The 20586-nt window shown below is 41.4% G+C and overlaps 1 protein-coding gene across 3 annotated transcripts; it reads right to left on the bottom strand.

Moving 5' to 3' along the window:
* Positions 1 to 4967: 4967 nt before the first annotated feature.
* NDUFA5 (NADH:ubiquinone oxidoreductase subunit A5) lies at positions 4968 to 20586 on the bottom strand. Of its 3 annotated transcripts, none has more exons than XM_089672141.1 (5): positions 20548 to 20586; positions 8996 to 9040; positions 8757 to 8873; positions 5685 to 5750; positions 4968 to 5170 (listed from the first exon to the last, which is right to left on the bottom strand). In XM_089672141.1, exons 1-5 carry the CDS (start codon positions 20569 to 20571, stop codon positions 5069 to 5071), a joined length of 354 nt encoding a protein of 117 aa, XP_089528267.1. In that variant the 5' UTR covers positions 20572 to 20586; the 3' UTR covers positions 4968 to 5068. The 3 variants fall into 3 exon arrangements, with proteins under 3 accessions (XP_089528267.1, XP_089528268.1, XP_089528266.1); XM_089672142.1 differs by lacking the exon at positions 20548 to 20586 and adding an exon at positions 16083 to 16197; XM_089672140.1 differs by lacking the exon at positions 20548 to 20586 and adding an exon at positions 16012 to 16109.

Consider the following 20586-nt stretch of genomic DNA (forward strand, 5'->3'; position numbering starts at 1 on the left):
TCCTAGACTCCCATCTGTCTTTCCAGCCCCAGCTCCAATCGCTGACAAAATCATGTAGACTTCACCTCCGCAACATCTCCAAGATACGACCGTTCCTAACCCCGGAAACCACTAAGCAACTCATTCACTCCCTTGTCATCACGCCTCGACTACTGTAACTCCCTCCTCATTGGCCTACCTCATTGTAGACTATCCCCCCTCCAGTCTATCATGAACGCTGCTGCCCGACTCATCCACCTCACTAACCGTTCCATATTCGCCACCCCTCTCTGCCAATCCCCCCACTGGCTCCCAGTTGCCCAACGGATAAAATTCAAAACTCTGACAATGACATAACCGATCTTATCTCTAAATATCACCCAAACCGTACACTCCGCTCCTCGCAAGACCTCTTACGCTCTAGCTCCCTTATCTCTTCCTCCCATGCTCGTCTCCAAGACTTCTCCAGGGTGTCACCCATCCTCTGGAACTCCCTACCCCAATCTATCAGATTATCACCTACTCTACTTGCCTTTCGGCGTTCACTGAAAACCTCTCTCTTCAGGGAAGCCTATCCTGCCCTCTGCTAATTCTGGTATCCTCTACTCTTCCAACCACTCCATCCCCCACAGTGACTACCTACTGTACCACTCACCCCGCCCTTCAAGATTGTAAGCTCCAAGAAGCAAGGCCCTCTAATCCCTCTTGTATTGAACTGTATTGTTACTGTATTGTCTCCAACTATAATGTAAAGCACTGAGCAAACTGTTGGCACTATATAAATCCTGTATAATAATAATACATGGCATGGGCGATATTACAGATGGATATTAGTCTCAGACAATTACCTGTGATGGGATAGAGAAGAGTTAATCAGATGATGCAGAGCTGAAGTGTAATACTTAAGCCACAATTAATACTTTATCCATGATGATAGTTGCCAATGCTACCCCTGGCTGATGTGCATAATTCAGAAGGATGGCTGTACAGAATTTCTGGTAAGACAGTAAATATATCTCCAGGGCCGGGGGGGGGGGGGGGTGTTGCAGAAGGGACACCTGCCCTGGGAGTTATCTTAATTCGTGGTGAGGGGTTCACATTGGGAGCTGCCACTTCTCCTGCCTGACAGGAGCTGTCATTCTCCCTCATCATATTACTGTACAACCATCCATTCTGGCCACTTCAACTCTGTCTTATCTCTCCTGCAGCCATTATGCTGTCCTCTCATTCCAAGCTCCACTCTCGCCCTCAGGTTGTTCTCCTTCCTGGGTCACTTTCTTCCTTGATGATAACTTTCACTGTGTCCAGCTTCTCTCATTTCCAGCTGTCTAGTTTCCTTACCTTTTCTGAACAATAGTAACAACTCTCCTGCTTCTCTCTCCTGTTCGCATTAACTTAATTAGCTTCTGGTCTCAGCTTTGGGCATTCCACACAGCCATCTGGCTGATACCCTTTCCATCCGTTTACTACTCTACTAACAGTCCTATCTCCATGATGCAGCCCTAGCACTTTCTCTGCACTCCTTCACTCAGCTCTTCATTATAATATACTCTTACTACCCAGAACCCCCTTGCCTATTCACTCTTTGAGTGTGGCCACAGTGTGATTGTATGTGCAGTGTACCTGTGGTTTTATGTGCTCTTCCAATAAATTCTATTACACACTGCATTTTTATGAAAGTACATCAAAGTCCTGCATGATGCAGCTTTGATGCGCTTTCAGAAAATGCACTGTGCAATAGACTTCAATGGGAGCATTCCTAAAACTACACGTACAATCACACTGAGGCCATCTGCAGCACACCAGTGTGAGCCCACTATAAGGCTAGGTTCACACCTTTGCATGTCAGGAATGTGCACAAGATTGTGGCTCTTCTAACAACCACAGAAACACACTGGGCTTTACTTACTATAGCTGGGGAGTGCAAAATCAGACTCTCTTCTGCATAGAAACCAATCAGCTTCTAGGTTTTATTGCCAAGCTTAATTGAACAAGCTGAGGTTAGAAGCTGATTGTTTTCTATGCAGAAGTGAGCCTCATTTTGCACTCTCCAGCTTTAGTAAATAAACCCAACTGTCCATTAGTAGATGTGTGGCAGTGCCATTAACTGTTAATGGCACCCCAATGCATCTGCTAACACATGCATTTTCACATGCAATAAAACACATGGTGTCTCTGTCTCAAAAGTGAGATACCAGTGGTCTGTTTAGACCCCTGCTATTTTACCAAAGCCTCCCTACAGGGCTGTTAAAAATGTAAAGGAAAAAGGAAATAATTATGCTTGTTCTTACGTGTTTTGGTCTCTGAGAAGCAATCAGAGAGCATTTGACTGGCAGTAAGGTGGCTTTGTATTGTCTCCTCACCGCCTGTTTTAACCTCTTCAACGCTTTACTAGCATGCCGAAACCATGTGCATTGCACACAGTTGCGGGGTACTTTTGGAGCAGCATCATTCACTTGAATGGTTCAAGTTTGACAAGGGGTATAATTCATGCTGCAGCTATGAAGCAAAACACTACAGCCACAGCAGGTGTACATTCCCAGGCGTTCCCTCTACAGCTAAAGGATGCAGCAGTTGAGGCACTCAGGGCGTGCCAGTTTCCCCCCTCCCAGCCATCATAATTGAAGCACACCCACTCTTCATTGCCGTGTGACACAGGCCGCTATTTCCCTGAAACGACCCTCATTTCAACTTCAAAAGTTGGACGGTAAATTAGTACTATTTCACTGCGTGTAACAAACATTATATGCATTGTAAACCTTACACCATTATTAGCCCTATCCCGTGGGGGGGGGGGGGGGCGCAGATTGCAATGTTTGTCCTGGACACTGCCCCAGCACTGTATATCTATATATTTGCACTGTGTATTAGCAGTTATCCTCAAGTTCTGCTTTAAAGTGTACACTATATCTAATCACCACAAACCAAAATCAGTTTATTTTTAATATTCCAAGCAAACTCACCCCATTCATCCATGTCTCCATTCGTTATTTTTCTGAGAAATCACTTAGCATAAAATCTGCTAGCATTTCTGGCTGTGGCCATCTTGAGTAAGTGCAGATGATTCATATAACATTTACTTCCTGTCATCTGCCCTTAGCTCAGGAATGCAGGCAGGTGGGTGTGCTTTGCTGAGAAAACCCCTCCTCCCCTCCCGAAGACTCCTGGGATGTATGACATTGTTTGCCTAGGCATGGAAACTAGGAAGTAACTAAAGAAATGTAAAAAAAGTTTAAAACAATTAAATATAAGATACATTCCTATCTATTTACTAATGCTAGCAGCATAAGGATTCAAAAGGTTAATGTTGATTGAAAGAGAAAAGTTCCACTTTAGGTTTACTTTAGCTTTTGTCTGCTCTAAGCAGCTGCTTAGCACGTGGTCCAACAGTGCTTCTGTCAGTGTGGATGAATTTTGCTGGACCTGTTCTTTTAGTGCTTAAATTAATGTTTGTATAGCACCCTGCTGCTGAACCCCTATTCTAAACACAGAAAGCACAGGTACCTGCCAGGAAATTATATTAAAGGAAACCTGTACTTACAGAAATATGGAGGCTACCATTAAATCCTTCAAACGTCAGTTTCCTGGCTGTCAAGCTTAATATTCTCCAAAGTACAGACTTAGCAAAAGTTCAAACTATATTAGCAGAAGACTTGGATCTGGGTCTAGAACTCTGCAATGGTAGCTCCATTATTTTCTTAGCATGTTTTCTTTAAGGTGAAGCTGGCCTCAAAAGACATTTTTCACAAAAGATTTGTTCATTCCAAGAACACTTAAAGGAATATTTGACCTCTCAAAGAGATCATAGTACCTGGCAATACCCAAGAAGGATCCATCTTTGTTTAGGCATCATCCAAGGTTACTATCTACTTTCTTGGCTAAAATGCTGACTCAAAAACGTACTTAAAAAAGTTTATTTTTTTTAGAAACCATACTTACCTAGGTGGATGCAGCATTGGTCCGGCTCTGAGAACTGAGCAAACACTGCTGATCACTCAGTTTTGAGTGCTCCATGAGCTGGTGACTTCCCTATAAAATCGTGATCTTTTTCCAGACTGGACTGGCTGAGTGATGTCATCCGACAGCAGACTTAAGCCTGCTGTTGGCTGAAAACAGGTCACAGGAGTGCAGAACGAACTGTACTCCTGTGATCCACAACAGAAGTACAGCCAAATGAGCTTTAACTATACTTCTCCTTTATTCACATAAATGCTGGTGCATTTACAGGCTTATAATTACCTGTCCATCTTTCCCATCTCTAAGGTGGACAGTACATAAGATATCACTTCTGACCATTTAAAGACCGTATTTGCTTAGAATGAAAATTTTTCATTCAGTAGGAGTGCAAAAACAAGCAAGATAATTCAACAATTGAGTTAAAGTTATCATGTCAGAAAAACAAATTCTGCCACTGCTGAATTTTCCTTCTTAGAATGTTGGTTGCCTTTGAGTCCCTGAGACAGGAAAAATATGCAAATAAGGATATCTGACTTTCCTGGCTACAGACTTATTCTGAATCAATGACTCAAATGCACTGAAGCTTAATCATAAGTCACACGGACAACTTGTTTTTTATATGGTGGTCAGCAATGGAAGTCCCATATTTCTTGCGACAGGTTGACTTGCTAAGACTTTCACTTGAGCTATTCCTATCACACAACACTTTCTGGACCAATTTACTGCATAACTTTAAGCAGGTTTCTTTTTTAATCATCAAATTTTGAGAATACTTGGTTTTGATCCCTAAATGAAGGAGCTACCTTCACTTCTTTCACATTATAGAAAACAGATAATAGTCTGGCCAGTTCTAGTGGAAAAAAAATTACTAGAACCACAGAAAGTTGGAACCAGAAAACAGACACTTGTGTTTGACTAACCCCACATACAGTGAGTAGCTTTTTGTCTTTTATTTGGCCAGGTCTCATGTTAATGCTGAAAATAAAATATTTAAAAAAAAAAAGCAGCAAGAAATATTTTTAACACATATATACAAATCTGATGGATAGGAATTTTATTGAGAACTGGAAATACTATTTTTTAGAAGATATCCCTTGCAACTTTATACAAATATTTACAGATAAGTGAAATGCTAGACTGGCCACTTCCACTGATCTGCAGGAGATTCTTCAATTAAAGGCTCCCAAGGTTTCCACACAGACATTTTTCTTGCCAGATATAATTCATTCTCAGCCTTAAAAGAAAAAAAATACACACACATATTATATACATATACCGTGTATAATAAAAACACACAAAGCACACCCTGCTACATACAGCCAGAGTTGAAATCCTAGCTTTACAAACAGAACACTCAGGGACAGCATAGAACAATTGTGAATATGAGTTCACAAATAGGTTTGCTTATGCAAGCAGGTTTGTGTTTGTCAGAACAATTCTGTAAAAAAATAACAAAACACCAGTGTACCCCTACATGTGGCAACTTTTCTGATGTTATGGCATCTATACTTCTATCATAACTGATACACTCAGTACACGTATTAAACTGTAGGCTTCACAGATCTAATATGAGTGCTTAGTTTGCATTTTAGATTGTTAGGCTATGCAGAAATATCACTATTTATCTCATTTCAAAGTCTAAGACTTAAGAAGTCTTAAGACTTTTTGAAGATGCTTCTTCAGTGATTCCATTGTCATAACATTTGGCTACCCAGCATGCAACAGCCACTAACTCCTAGTGGTTTTACCTGTTGAATGACTTCTTCAATTTGGCCACAATTCATTTTCTGCTCCAGTTTCTCAACATTGGATTCCTAGAAATACAAAATAAAAAGACAGTTAATAGTATTAATACATAATGCAAAATAAAGAGACCGGGACCTAAACTTTAAACACACATCTAAACGATCCAGATAAAGAATGCAGAGTACATTATCATTGCTTTTTATGCGCCATTATAGGTATACACATTATAAGGAACTTATATAACACCATCATGTTGACCACACCAGCTGAGCAGAACAGTAAATTTGGGAAGATATAATAAGATATTTGTACTTACCTTAAACTCTTTTTGAGTTTAACTGAAGTACACAGGAAGTCTTACACATTTGGGTTAAACTGCCACCGACAGGATTGAACACTTACAAACAAACAAAAAAAAATTGTAGGCCACACAGGATAATCCTTCCTACTACCATCATGCCTCAATTGTGTAGCAAAGCAGTACCAAGAGCATGATCATAAACACAACAGGGTGGGAACACTCAATGGACTCAAAAAAAGGACTGAAAGCCACCTGAATGACCGTATGTCTAAAGCTGGCATCAGATGAAGCTGCAACCTTCACCAGGTAGAACTACGAGAATAAGTGAACATTAGGGCACAGCCTTGGAAATCTAGGAAACAGTTGCTCGATGCTGAAAAGCCCAATAAACACTTACAGATCTAGTTGAGTGCACCTTGACAGAAAAAAATGGAACCTAAATTTGGATGATGGCCTGTCTGAGCCACCTAGAGATGGTTGAACGAGAAGCCTGTACACCCATACAAGTACCATTGGGTATGACAAATAGAAAACCAGTCTTTCTGAAAGAAGCAGTGGCTGAGATACAGTATCTCACAGAAGTGAGTACACCCCTCACACGGTTGTAAACATTTTATTATATCTTTTCATGTGACACCACTGAAGAAATGACACTGCTACAATGTAAAGTAGTGCGTGTACAGCTTGTATAAGTGTAAATTTGCTGTCCCCTCAAAATAACTCCTCACACAGCCATTAATGTCTAAACCACTGGCAACAAAAGTGAGTACACCCCTAAGTGAAAATGTCCAAACTGGGCCCAATTAGCCATTTTCCCTCCCTGGTGTCATGTGACTCGTTAGTGTTACAAGGTCTCAGGTCTGAATGGGGAGCAGGTGTGTTAAATTTGGTGTTAAATCGCTCTCACTCTCTCACACTGGTCACTGGAAGTTCAACATGGCACCTCATGGCAAAGAACTCTCTGAGGATCTCAAAAAAAAGAATTGTTGCTCTACATAAAGATGGCCTAGACCAGCAATGGGCAAACTACGGCCCGGCGGACCTTTTAATCCGGCCCGCGGATGTGGCTGTCAGGATGTGTGTAGGCGGGGCAGCGTGACGAACGTGAGGGGAGCTAGGCTCCTCTCACAGTCCGCCCTGAAGACCGGAACGGCGCGGGAACACGGCGAGAGGAACGCGCGGAGCAAAGGTAAGTGAATTGACACGGGGGACTTGGCTTACTACTTGGGGGGGAATAGTACTATGGGGGATGAATTAATATGGAGAATGAATTACTATATGGGGGATGAATTACTATGGGGGATGAATTACTATAGGGGGGATGAATTACTATATGGGGGATGAATTACTATGGGGGATGAATTACTATATGGGGGATGAATTACTATATGGGGGATTAATTACTATGCTTACTATGGGGGAATATTACTATACTTACTATGGATGACACATACACATCATTCATCTACTCTTGGTCCGGCCCCCGGCTAGAAGCAACAGACTAATCCTCTAGTTCTAGAGTGCTGATCTAAAGTGCCTGTGACATCATTAAAACCATCTGTTTTTCTTTTCCCCTCTTTACTATGTGAGTGGGCAGTAATTAGCATTGTACCTCTTTTTCCACGCGCTTTCCTCAGCACCAGGAAACTACACACCCATGGTGCATCGGAATGTTAGGGCATTATTTGGACAGGTCTGTGGGCAGTGTCAGGGGGAGTAATCTTGTAACCACCCACATACCATTGTCATCCATGTGCCCTCTGTTCCTTTACCGCTCACCCCAGCCAAACAGCAACTCAAACTACGCAGGGGAGGGGACTAGCCACCCAAAGCTAAAAGGGACTCTGAGCAGTGACCTTCATGAACCATCTGACAAGAGAGATGCTGCTGTGAGGTGAATGGATCAAATATTACTACAATGTACACCGTGTTTGTGAAGGTAGATTTTGCCTGGAGTTGGGCTTTAAAGAAATGACTATTGGGAGGCCAGATATAACATTTTGATTAAAACTATTGACAGGGACAATGTTAATAAAAATGTTATAGGGTGCTTCAGAAAAACAAAAACTGTTCTGTAGCTTCTCCGGTCCTGTCCCCAGTGGCGCGCCTTGTGTGCTGGAGATAGCGGACAATGGCTGGAAAATGTCTGGGAAGTGACATCACCCATAGAGTTACTATGGGGCTTCCGTTGTCAGCTGTCTCTCCTGCACACTCCTACACACTGAAGCCTCTGCTGACAGTTCAGCATGGGATGAGACAGGAGCAGCTACAGTAAGAATAATTATTGTTTTTTTTTTTTACAGGGCAAGATAGATTAGGCTTAGAATGTGACTAAGAGTAGGTTTAGAGTTTGGATTTGCCTTTACTTACCACGCCTAAAATTTTAAATTAAAAAAAACTGTTAGGACAGCTAAAAGGGGAGTTCAATGGCAGAATTCAGCTGTGACTAAATCCTATATCCAGAGCATCAGTACTGGCCGCATGCAAACTGCAGGACTAACTATTTCCAGTTTCTATGCTGTTAGAACCACCTAGGGCCATTCAAAAGTCCTGACAGTGCCGGCTATTGATTTGTACAAGGTACAAATCTTGCCATGGCTGTGTGCCTTGAACTAGTTTCTTTGCTGGCAAGATTCTCATTAGCAGATGGCCATCAGAATGAGCCGGTAGGTTACAATATTTGAGACAACAGCAATATTATTTGAAGACTTTTCCTCATCTCTATAGATAAATTAGTTAAGTTTCATTTTAGTGATGATTTTTAATTACTTACAGTCTTTACTGCATTATATCGTTCACTGATGATCTGTTCTGTGTATTTCCGGTATGCTGCATCGTTTGGAATGGTCTGCAGGGCAGCAAGGATCTTTGTATACAATATATTCAAGCGCTGCATGGTTAAAGGAACAAGTACATAATGATGTGTAAGACTGAAAAGCAGTCACTTTATCTTAATGCAAAATTCTACACTACAATCTGAAAATGAAAATCAGAACAAAACTTTAAACATACCTCATGTGGATTCTGGGATACAGCTAATCCAACCAAGCCAGTGGTCTGAAAAAAATGAAGCATAAGTTTAAAAAATGTGCCAAGGTAACTCACTAATAAAAATAAAAATAGCATTTAAAGTTAGGGGTGCCCTATATACAAAATAGCTCTATTACAGTGAAAGCAGTACTTAATAATATTGAAGTAGGTCTAAAGACAAAACTTTTTTTTCCATTTTGGGTAAAGAAGGGTTATAACCCCTGCCAGTTTTTATTTTGCCATTTGTGTCCTTTTAGGGAGATTTCCCTTGAAATTCCTGAAAGCCACAACAGGAAGCAAGATGAAATCCCTCCAAAGTAAGGGAATCCCTGGTTGTCAACCAGGTTACCAAAACTATTGTTCCTATTAGAAGAGTCCCCATCCATTCCTGTTATATTTACAACCGAAAATTTGGGGTATGTCTCTATTATCTTACCATATCAAACCCAGGGATGTGCAAATCCTATCACCCGACGCCCAGGACATGTAGTTCCGGGTACCGGGCAGGTTGTTGTTCCTTACATTTAGCCCTGCTACAGACAAGCAGCAGGGCTTGCTTAAGAAAGTAGTTGGTAAACTCTGCAGCGGACAGGCTGTAGCTGTGCATGCTCAGTGTCTGTGACACTCGTTCAGATAGCACACTTCCCCCCCTCCCTCCCTACCTAGATGAGAAAGGAGGGAGATTATGTTTTGCTCCACCTCTTCCTGCCCCTCTCCTCTGTCACTGCCCCGTGAGCGGGAAATCTGAAGATCTATCCGGCTGTATGATTGCCAATGTCTGAGCCTGCAGAGAGCAGCCTGAGGATGAGCGATCTCTGCTCTACCAGGGAGCTTTCCCCACTTCCTTCCTTTCTCTCCTTATCTACCTCCCCACTCCCTGTTCTTCCAGGAGCTTCACACTTAACTATTTCATGTCCAATTAGCAGCTAAACTTTGAGTAAAGGAGGCACCCCGCTGAGCGCTGACTAAAGGGGGCACTCCGCCAGGGTCTGATGTAAGCAGGGACTCCGCTGGACACTGATGTCAGGGGGGACTCTGATGTACAGGGGTAAAGATGGGGACTTTGATGTCCCCGGGTGCAGTGCTGGAGAGAGGCAGGGAGGGGAGGAGGAGATAAACAGTGCAATGTTAAAAATATTAAGGACAAGTAGATTGCCATGAGGGACAAGTAGTTTGGGACCATGATTTAGTCCCTGGACAAGTAGTTTTTTAAAACATTTCCACATCCCTGTAACCATTGGGTCATGCCACAAATTCTCAATTGGATTGCGGTCTGGGTTTTGAATAGTTCATTCCAAGACATTTAAATGTTTTCCTTTAAATCACTTAAGTGTAGCTTTAGTAGTGTGTTTAGGGTCATTGTCCTGCTGGAAGGTGAACCTACATGCCAGTCACAAATTTCGGCCTGACTAAAACATGGTTTTAATCAAGAATTGTCTTTTAAGTAGTGCCATCCATTTCCTTTAATCCTGACCAGTTTGCCAATCCCTGCCAATGAAAAGCATCCCTACAATACGATGCTTCCACTACCATGCTTCACTGTGGGAATGGTGTTCTCAGGGTGATGCAATAGGGACTTTTCAGGGCGATCCTTCTGAAGCACAAATCTGCCTATAAATGACCTCAAGTGTAAATCTAACCATGTTTCTGATTCCCCAGAAAGAGCAAAGCCTCAGCATTTATAGAGTAAGAAAACAGGTATCTTGGCATTACAGCAAAGAACATTTGCCTGACTGAAGGGAAGGGATCTAAAGGACATTCCTCAAGAAGCTGTGAAATAGCCAAAGAATGAGAGACCTAATCTGAGGTGAACCGGTACCCAAAGTCAATAAGGTGTTCTCTGTTCTGTCAGAGGATACCTGCAGCAAGACACTAGTGTTTACTGCCTGCGAACACACCAGCAAAACATTGGGTCCTTCACCTTCCACACAAGATCTCGGGTTCTTTTAAATGCATGAATTTCTCCTCCATGTCTAGAGCCTATTAGTTGAGAGGAATTGGTTTCCAAGGGACTGCCCATTAAAAGGAATGAAGAAGGAGACTATCTCCTGCCTAGGTACGGACTACTCAGAGGTAATAGCAAAGCAGTACCAAAATGGTTTTCAATGGAGTCTGAACCAGCAAACCTGCCTCATGCAGGATACCATAATGTTCTGGAAGGCCAGAAGGCAGCTCCAGAAATAGTGATCCTCCAATAAGAGACATTCCCCAAAGGGAGAATAATCCCTACAAGCCACCTGATGGAGGATGATCAAACTAGGTACTACCTGGTCCATAGAAACTGAAGTCTTAGACTACTCAAGAAACAGACCCACAACAGCAAAGAAGGGGGCTAAAGTAGACCAAGATAAACTGGGAGAAAGATGACCTCCAGCACCCAACATTCATAAAGGAAGAAAAGAGGGGTACCTTTCTGTCTGATGATGAGGGGCCTTAAAGTAAACATGCCGTGGACCTTTGCAGCAAGGAATCTTTTTAATTACCCTTGCCTACAGGTCACAGACAGGTGTTAAGTCTTTTGGGAAGATGTTGTGCACTATGATCCACTACACTTACTTTGACCAGAAGTAACATCCAAGTATCCCACAATGAGGATGACAGGAAAGGGCACTAGGCCAAACACAGGACTCATAGCTCTATGAAGTATCAGGTGTGCCAGGGTGACACGGAGGATTCAGATACCTATCTGGGTGAGAAACAGCCAAAGCTCTTCCTAGTTGACCTGGTGGGTCAGAGGGTCCCATTTGGAGAGTGGGGGCGCTGTGGGGTCATCAGCATGGTGACGTCACAAGCATAAGCTCCACCCTATGCGTTTCATCACAATATCAATTGTGACGAAACGTGTAGGGAGGAGTTTATGCTCGTGACATCACCACACTGGTCACAACGAGGAACTAGACCAGATCGTCTCCCAGGACTGACACTTTTATACTTACAAAGCCCTTTCAAATTTTTTTATATGTGAGTGGATAATTACTTTTTTTTTTAAATAAACATACATTTACGGTTTTACACTAAGTGAGCTCCCTTGCCTCTCTTTCATGTCATGAATGATTACTTCCTATCACTGGATGTGATGTCTTATTGAGTATATGGAGAGATATGGAGGTAATATCAGACATGTGATTGACTCTTGGTAGCCTTTTGTGGTGATGTGGAGGAGATAAGGGGTCTGCTGCAGAAGATATTAAATCACTCACTTCCCTGACTCTTTATCAAAAGAGTCCACATGTTTCAGTAAGCGTCCTCGAAGCCTATGGTGGCGGTATACCATAGTGTTGGAAATTCATGGATGAACAAGGATCTCTTCACTATAATGTGCATGATTTTGAATACAACTGAAACTTTTTTTTAATTTTCTATACACTTTTTTAGTTATGTGATTTATTTTGAATAATATATATTTACGACTTAATGTTTGTCACCAAATTCAGCGCAACAATGCATCTAATTGTCTTTGCCAGCTGCTTTTCTCTTCTCTGCCAGCATGATTTCTTTGTGTATAAAATTGCTTTTACACAAAACTGCATCGCTAGCTGAACAAAAAAAAAGATACAGGGTTGATGCATGCATCCTCACACAGGAGATCGGTTTGTCAATTTTTCATCCATCCGTCGATGGATGAAAACGGACACCAATGCATCTCTATGGAAAGACTGATGCAAACGGATGATCATCTATCTACATCCGCATCCATCAACATCTGTTTTTTCAAAATGGATCAACTCCTTGTTTTTGTTCCGTTAAAAAAAAAAAAAATATGGAACAAATGAAAAACGGATGTAAACTGTCAGTTTTTGCATTGAACTGATGTAAAACTTCATCTGTTTTTTTCTTAAAAAAACAAAACATGACTGAACTGATTAACAAAACAAAACAGAACGCCATGTAAAAGGACCCTTAGGTCCCTTTCACACTTGCAGATCGTTTGTCTGTTTTATATCCATCCGTTGATGGATAAAAAATGGACATCATTGCATCTCTATGGAAAAATAGATGTAAATGGATGATCAGCCATTTACAATCACATCTGTCAGCATCCGTTTTTTTTTCTATAAACTGATCAAAGCTTATTTTTGTTCCGTTAAAAAAAATGGAACAGACAAAAAATGGATGTAAATGGACAAATGGTCCATTTCTGCTTTGCAAGTGCAAAAAAAAACTGATGTAAAAACGTATGTAAACTTTATCCTTTTATTGTTTGAAAAGCTGACTGAACTGATGAAACGAACCGTCCGCAAGTGTGAAAGGGGCCTAATGCAGGCCATAGATGGGTCGAAAATCGGCCGATTTTTCTACCGAAAATAAAATCAGCCGATTTTCGGATCGTTACTGGGCTAATTGTTCGGCCGTTTTTCGGTATTTTGGCAGATTTTCTTTATCGGCAAAGTTGGAAAAAATCAGCCGATTTTGCTGATTGGCCGATTTTCGCGGCAATTATGGGCAAATCGGACGATCTTTTTACCGATAAAAAATCTGCGCATGAGCAGTGACCTGCAAGAAGAAGAAGAAGAGGAAGAGGATGAAGAAAAAGAGGAAGAGGATGAAGAAAAAGAGGAAGAGGATGAAGAAAAAGAGGAAGAGGATGAAGAAAAAGAGGAAGAGGATGAAGAAAAAGAGGAAGAGGATAAAGAAAAAGAGGAAGAGGATAAAGAAAAAGAGGAAGAGGATAAAGAAATAGAGGAAGAGGAGGATGAAGAAGAAGATGATGAAGACGAAGAAGAGGATGAAGACGAAGAAGAGGATGAAGACGAAGAAGAGGATGAAGACGAAGAAGAGGATGAAGAAGAAGAAGAGGATGAAGAAGAAGAAGAGGATGAAGAAGAAGAAGAGGATGAAGAAGAAGAAGAGGATGAAGAAGAAGAAGAGGATGAAGAAGAAGAAGAGGATGAAGAAGAGGATGAAGAAGAAGAAGAGGATGAAGAAGAAGAAGAGGATGAAGAAGAAGAAGAGGATGAAGAAGAGGATGAAGAAGAAGAGGATGAAGAAGAAGAGGATGAAGAAGAGGAAGATGAAGAAGAGGAAGATGAAGAAGAGGATGAAGAAGAAGATGAAGAAGAAGAAGAGGATGAAGAAGAAGAAGAGGATGAAGAAGATGAAGAAGAAGAGGAAGATGAAGAAGAAGAGGAAGATGAAGAAGAAGAGGATGAAGAAGAAGAGGATGAAGAAGAAGAGGATGAAGAAGAAGAGGATGAAGAAGATGAAGAAGAGGAAGATGAAGAAGAGGATGAAGAAGAAGAAGAAGAGGATGAAGAAGAAGAAGAGGATGAAGAAGAAGAAGAGGATGAAGAAGAAGAAGAAGAAGATGAAGAAGAAGAGGAAGATGAAGAAGAAGAGGATGAAGAAGAAGAGGATGAAGAAGATGAAGATGAAGAAGAAGATGAAGATGAAGAAGAGGATGAAGAAGAAGAAGAGGATGAAGAAGAAGAAGAGGATGAAGAAGAAGAAGAGGATGAAGAAGAAGAAGAGGATGAAGAAGAAGAGGATGAAGAAGATGAAGATGAAGAAGAGGATGAAGATGAAGAAGAGGATGAAGATGAAGAAGAGGATGAAGAAGAAGAAGAGGATGAAGAAGAAGAAGAGGATGAAGAAGAAGAAGAGGATGAAGAAGAAGAAGAGGATGAAGAAGAAGAAGAGGATGAAGAAGAAGAAGAGGATGAAGAAGAAGAGGAGGATGAAGAAGAAGAAGAGGATGAAAAAGAAGAAGAGGATGAAAAAGAAGAAGAGGATGAAAAAGAAGAAGAGGATGAAAAAGAAGAGGAAGAAGAGGAAGAAGAGGAAGAGGAATTCCAGTCCGGCAAAAGTGTCCCTGCAGAGAGCTCCGCTATTTCTTTGACAGTTCCTTGACATTTATAGCGGTTGCAACAATGTATCTATTTGTTTCCGAATAAAAACATCTGTATCCTAAATGGATACAAATAGATACATTGTTGCAACCGCTATAAATGTCAAGGAACTGTCAAAGAAATAGCGGAGCTCTCTGCAGGGACACATTTTGCCGGCTGTAGACGGGATGAAAATCGGCCGATTTTTTTTACCATTCCTGGTAACGTCGGCAGCTTGAACGGCCGATTTTTCATTTTTTTAAAGAAAAATCGGCCGGTTTTCACCCCATCTATGGCCTGCACTAGGCTGTATTCTCACTGATCCGTTTTTTCTGCTTTTGTGTTAAAAAAAAAAAAAAAAAAAACAGAAAAAGACGTGCAATTTCAATTGAACTCTTTACACTGATCCACTGCAGTTTTTCAAATCCTGCTTGCTGCATTTTTGGTGTGGTAAAAAAAAAAATGCACCAAAATAGGTACCTCCCCATTTAAATCAATGGAAAACGCATCAAAAACACACCCACATTGCGTTTTTGGAGTCACACGTCCTTTTAAAAAAAATGCTCTGCAAATGTGCATATGTGTTTTTGCCACGGATCAGAGTGAAAGTATCCCAACTGGTGACATATATGTACGTTCACTGGTCTGGAAGTTGGTAAAACCAATTATGGTCTTTTCTGTCATAATTGCTTCTCTCTGACTGTTTGCGTTTGTGTCCACCGATCCACGCATGCGCAGCTCGGTGTATATTTACAGTGCCAGGATGACCTGGCTCCCGTGCGCATACATGGCAATGATGTCATCGCAGCCTGGCGATTAGTTGTAGTCCAGCAGGGAGAATGGGAGAAGGAAGGACCTGTGACTGACAGGAGAGCCAAGAGATCAGTCCTAGGGGGGCTACTGGCAGGTAAGTCCTCCATAATGTGCTGGTGTGGGGGGGCACACTAGTACAACATGGAGGTCACCTCCTGGGGCACATTTTCATTGTAAAGATTTCAAACTTTAATTTCCAGCATTGAGATACACACCGTGTACAGTTCCCCAAGACCCCCTTCCTGGATTTCCTGCCATAGTCAGGGAAGACATGTACAGCGGGGAATACAAGGTGTCACTGAGTCCCCAGACATACTACACTCTAGGTTCACATCCATGGACATGGCCCGACACCGTCACCTCAACACACGGCAGTCCCGAGCCGCGGAGCCCACATTCACACATCGCACGGGTGACCTCCGAGCTCTCACCTTCTTTAGTACTCCGGCCATGGCTGTCCCGCAAAGCACGCCGGGTAGGACGAAGCTCGATACAGAAAGCCAGGCTCCTCCCAATGATCGCTGATAGAGCGACCAAGCCTGAAGCAATCGAGCAGACGAAATGAAAACCTTAGTTCCCACATACAGGAAGTGAAAGAGGATAATATGCTCTGCCAGATAATTGAATCGTGTGTTCATTCACCGTGTTCTCTCATTCAGATATACACTATATTGTCAATGGTATTGGGACACCTCACATATCATTGATTCAGGTGTTCCAATCACCTCCATGGCCACAGGTGTATAATATCAAGCACCTAGGCATGCAGACTGCTTCTACAAACATTTGTGAGATAATGGTTCGCTCTCAGGAGCTCAGTGAAGTCAAGCATGGTGCCGTGATAGGTTGTCACCTGTGTAATAAGTCCATCCGTGAAATTTCCTTGCTACTAAATATTCCACGGGAAACTGTTAGTGGTAGAGTTGCCACCTGATCCCTTTAAAACCGAACGCATATTAATTACACTGTGGCAGATTAAGGTGCTAATTAACCACTTGCCTGCTGGGCACTTCTACTAAACCATCGTTCATTTACAGAAGAGAAACTGGTACATAATATTCCCACCCCCCCCCCAAAAAAAAAAAAAACGTTCTTTTTTCCAGGATGGGGGTTTCCATAGATGTTTTAAATGTGGACCATGCAATCATTCTCTTGAAATGCCAAAGAAAATTACCACGTTTATGTCCCATCAGACCTACAAACAAAGTGCTAGTCAGTGCCACCTATGAGTACTGCCAATCAGTGTCACCTATCAGTGCCAGTCAGTGCCGCCTAACAGTGCCAGTCAGTGCCGCCTAACAGTTCCAGTCAGTGCCACCTAACAGTGCCAGACAGTGCCGCCTATCAGTGCCAGTCAGTGCTGCCTATCAGTGCCATATATGAGTACTGCTTCTCAGTGCCCATCAGTGATGTCTGTCAATGCCCACCAGTGATGCCTGTCAATGCCCATCAGTGCCACCTACCAGTGCCTCATCAGTGCTGCCTATCAGTGCCCATCAGTGCAGCCTATCAGTGCCCATCACTGCAGCCTCATTAGCGCACATTATCAAAATTTACAGTTGTTTTTGGTTTGTTTATCAAAAAATAAAGAACCCAGAGGTGATTAAATACCACCAAAAGAAAGCTCTATCTGTCTCAAAAAAATTATAAAAATGTAATATGGGTACAGTGTTGCATGACCACGCAATTGCCATTCAAAGTGCGACAGCACTGAAAGCTGAAAATTGGCCTGGGCAGGAAGGGGGTGAAAGCACCCGGTAGACAAGTGGTTTAAAAAAAATTAAAAGAACCTTTATAATCACATTATGGATATGCTAAGTATATATTCATAAGTTTTATTTATAACTTTAAAAATAATAATAATATACCAGTATATATTATAATTAGAATTGTATCATATTTATATTATATACATTGTATATGGCCCTGAATCAAATTAGTTTTACATCTTAGTATATCATTACATTTTTTACAGCAAAAGTTTATAGCAGCAAGAAATTGCAATTATAATTAGTGTGTATTAACACACACACACACACAATGCTGGGTTGTTGCTAAACTTTAGTATGACAACTTATTGTTTATAGTTAAATATTTACAACATCAATAACTTGCAATCACCATCATTAATATTATTATTAATGTATATTATATTTATAATTGATCATATTATTATTATTATTATTATTATACAGTATTTATAAAGCGCCAATAGTTCGCTCAGCGCTGTACATTACAAAGGGGGACAGAACATGTGACAGAACAATACCAATACAATGCAAAACATGAGGGGATCGAGGGCCCTGCTCTTTCGAGCTTACAATCTAGGAGATATCAATGTATATTTTTTAAGGCCCTGAATTGAATTAGTATTTGTAAAATTACAGTATTAAAGCTTAGTATATCAATTTGTTGTAGTAAGCAAAACAAGATTATATGAAGTGAACTTGTATGATTATGAAAGTCAAGTTAGTCAAAAGTGCCTAATCACTGCTACTAGGATGTATTAGAAAGAGAATCAAACAATGTACATGTATAGTATCTCCCAGAAGTGAGTACACCCCTCACATTTTTGTAAATATTTTATTATATCTTTTCATGTGACAACACTGAAAAAATGACACTTTGCTACAATGTAAAGAGTGAGTGTATAGCTTGTATAACAGTGTAAATTTGCTGTCCCCTCAAAATAACAACACACAGCCATTAATGTCTAAACCGCTGGCAACAAAAGTTAGCACACCCCTAATTGAAAATGTACAAATTGGGCCCAAAGTGTCAATATTTTGTGTGGCCACCATTATTTTCCAGCACTGCCTTAACCCCCTTGGGCATAGAGTTTACCAGAGCTTCACAGGTTGCCACTGTAGTCCTCTTCCACTCCTCAATGATGACACCACGGAGCTGGTGGACGTTAGAGACCTTGCGCTCCTCCACCTTCCATTTGAGGATGCCCCACAAATGCTCAATAGGGTTCTGATCTGGAGACATGCTTGGTCAGTCCATCACCTTTACCCTCAGGTTCTTTAGCAAGGCAGTGGTCGTCTTGGAGGTGTATTTGGGGTTGTTATCATGTTGGAATACTGCCCTGCGGCCCAGTCTCCGAAGGGAGGGGATCATGCTCTGCTTCAGTATGTCACAGGACATGTTGGCATTCATGGTTACCTCAATGAACTGTAGCTCCCCAGTGCCAGCAGCACTCATGCAGCCCCAGACCATGACATTCCCACCACCATGCTTGACTGCAGGCAAGACACACTTGTCTTTGTGCTCCTCACCTGGTTGCCATCACACACACTTGACACCATCTGAACCAAATAAGTTTATCTTGGTCTCCTCAGACCACAGGACATGGTTCCAGTAATCCATGTCCTTAGTCTGCTTGTCTTCAGCAAACTGTTTGCGGGCTTTCTTGTGCATCATCTTTAGAAGGAACTTCCTTCTGGGACGACAGCCATGCTGACCAATTTGATGCAGTGTGCGGCGTATGGTCTGAGCACTGACAGGCTGACCCCCCATCCATTCAACCTCTGCAGCAATGCTGGCAGCACTCATACATCTATTTCCCAAAGACAACCTCTGGATATGATACTGAGCATGTGCACTCAACTTCTTTGGTCGACCATGGCGAGGCCTGTTCTGAGTGGAACCTGTCCTATTAAACCGCTGTATGGTCTTGGCCACCGTGCTGCAGCTCAGTTTCAGGGTCTTGGCAGTCTTCTTATATCCTAGGCCATCTTTATGTAGAATAATTAAAGTGCCACCCCAACAATCAATATACAAAAATATATATAAAAATATAAATACTCCCTATAGCATATATCTCACCTTCACCCTTGAAGGTGTAACTGTATCTATAATAATTAATATGCCACTTTAACAAATATCTCCCACAATGTGAATATAAAAAGAAAAATATCAAAAATAATAATGTCCAAAAAATAAAACCACACTAGTGTCCTCAAAGAAATTAAAGTCATAAATAGGTGATTCCAAGAATTATCCAAATGTCAGAGCCTCCCAGATGGCTTTCACAACCAATGTCACCTCAAAAAAAGAAATCATACATAGTGCATTATCCTTAATCAATAAATGCATAAAAAATACACTGTGTAAAAATAAATACACTGTGTAAAACACACGTGACCACTCTTAAATGAAAAGTGAATGGATGTGTAAACCTTGCTAGTGAATCTCTCACAGTGCCAAAAGAAAACAACAAGTGTCAAATCAGTGTACACTTCTATTTAAGTAAGGAATGAATACCCTTACCAAAACAAAATATTAATCACGCCTTAATCCCACCAAGATATACTGCAATTCCACAGATAGCCCTCCTGGGAAAGGTCTTTTTAGGATGCCATCACAGCTTTGAGAATATACTTCCTTGATGTCATCTGGGTTAATCAGCATGAAAACTCCACATTCCTCCTTGTGGCAGGCGCAGCACTTGTAGTGCCTTGTGCGCTGTGGCATTAGAAAAATTATGCAATTGCTGTTTCTTTGTTTGATTAGACTGACTTTACTCTGTAATTCCTCCAATGCCACTCTATGGATGCAGTAGGTTTAAAGAGCACACCGAATACTTTAGTTAACTTCTTTAAAACCTTCAATCTTCTTCATATAACACTGCTTACAATGCCTTGTTTCGTTTATCTTACAGTGACTTATTTATTTCATATTACAATGGTTTAATTCGTATTACATTGGGTTGATTCGATAGCTTATCTCGATAGATTCGATAGGTTCGATTACTTATCTCGTTAGATTATTTCGTTAAATTCGGTAGATTGATAAATTTGGTGGAACTACAAGTAAACACACATACAACAGTTTTTACATACAGATCTACCTGCATTGCTAAACAACAGAGGAACACACAAGTGCATTAAATACCTCTTTGGCCTTCTCTACCTCCATAAAGCTTCTCTGACT

This window comes from Staurois parvus, unplaced genomic scaffold, assembly GCF_062004578.1.
Source record: "Staurois parvus isolate SC_StPar_1 unplaced genomic scaffold, SC_StPar_1.0 ptg000120l, whole genome shotgun sequence".
In the NCBI taxonomy this organism is placed as follows: Eukaryota; Metazoa; Chordata; class Amphibia; order Anura; family Ranidae; genus Staurois; species Staurois parvus.

Coding starts and splice junctions, on each gene's coding strand:
- NDUFA5 (XM_089672140.1), bottom strand. CDS start 16,056: ATGTGTGAATGTGGGCTCCGCGGCTCGGGACTGCCGTGTGTTGAG. Junction 9,041..16,011: donor CGGGACTGCCGTGTGTTGAG/GTGACGGTGTCG, acceptor CATTTTTTTCAG/ACCACTGGCTTGGTTGGATT. Junction 5,171..5,684: donor TTGAAGAAGTCATTCAACAG/GTAAAACCACTA, acceptor TTTTCTTTTAAG/GCTGAGAATGAATTATATCT.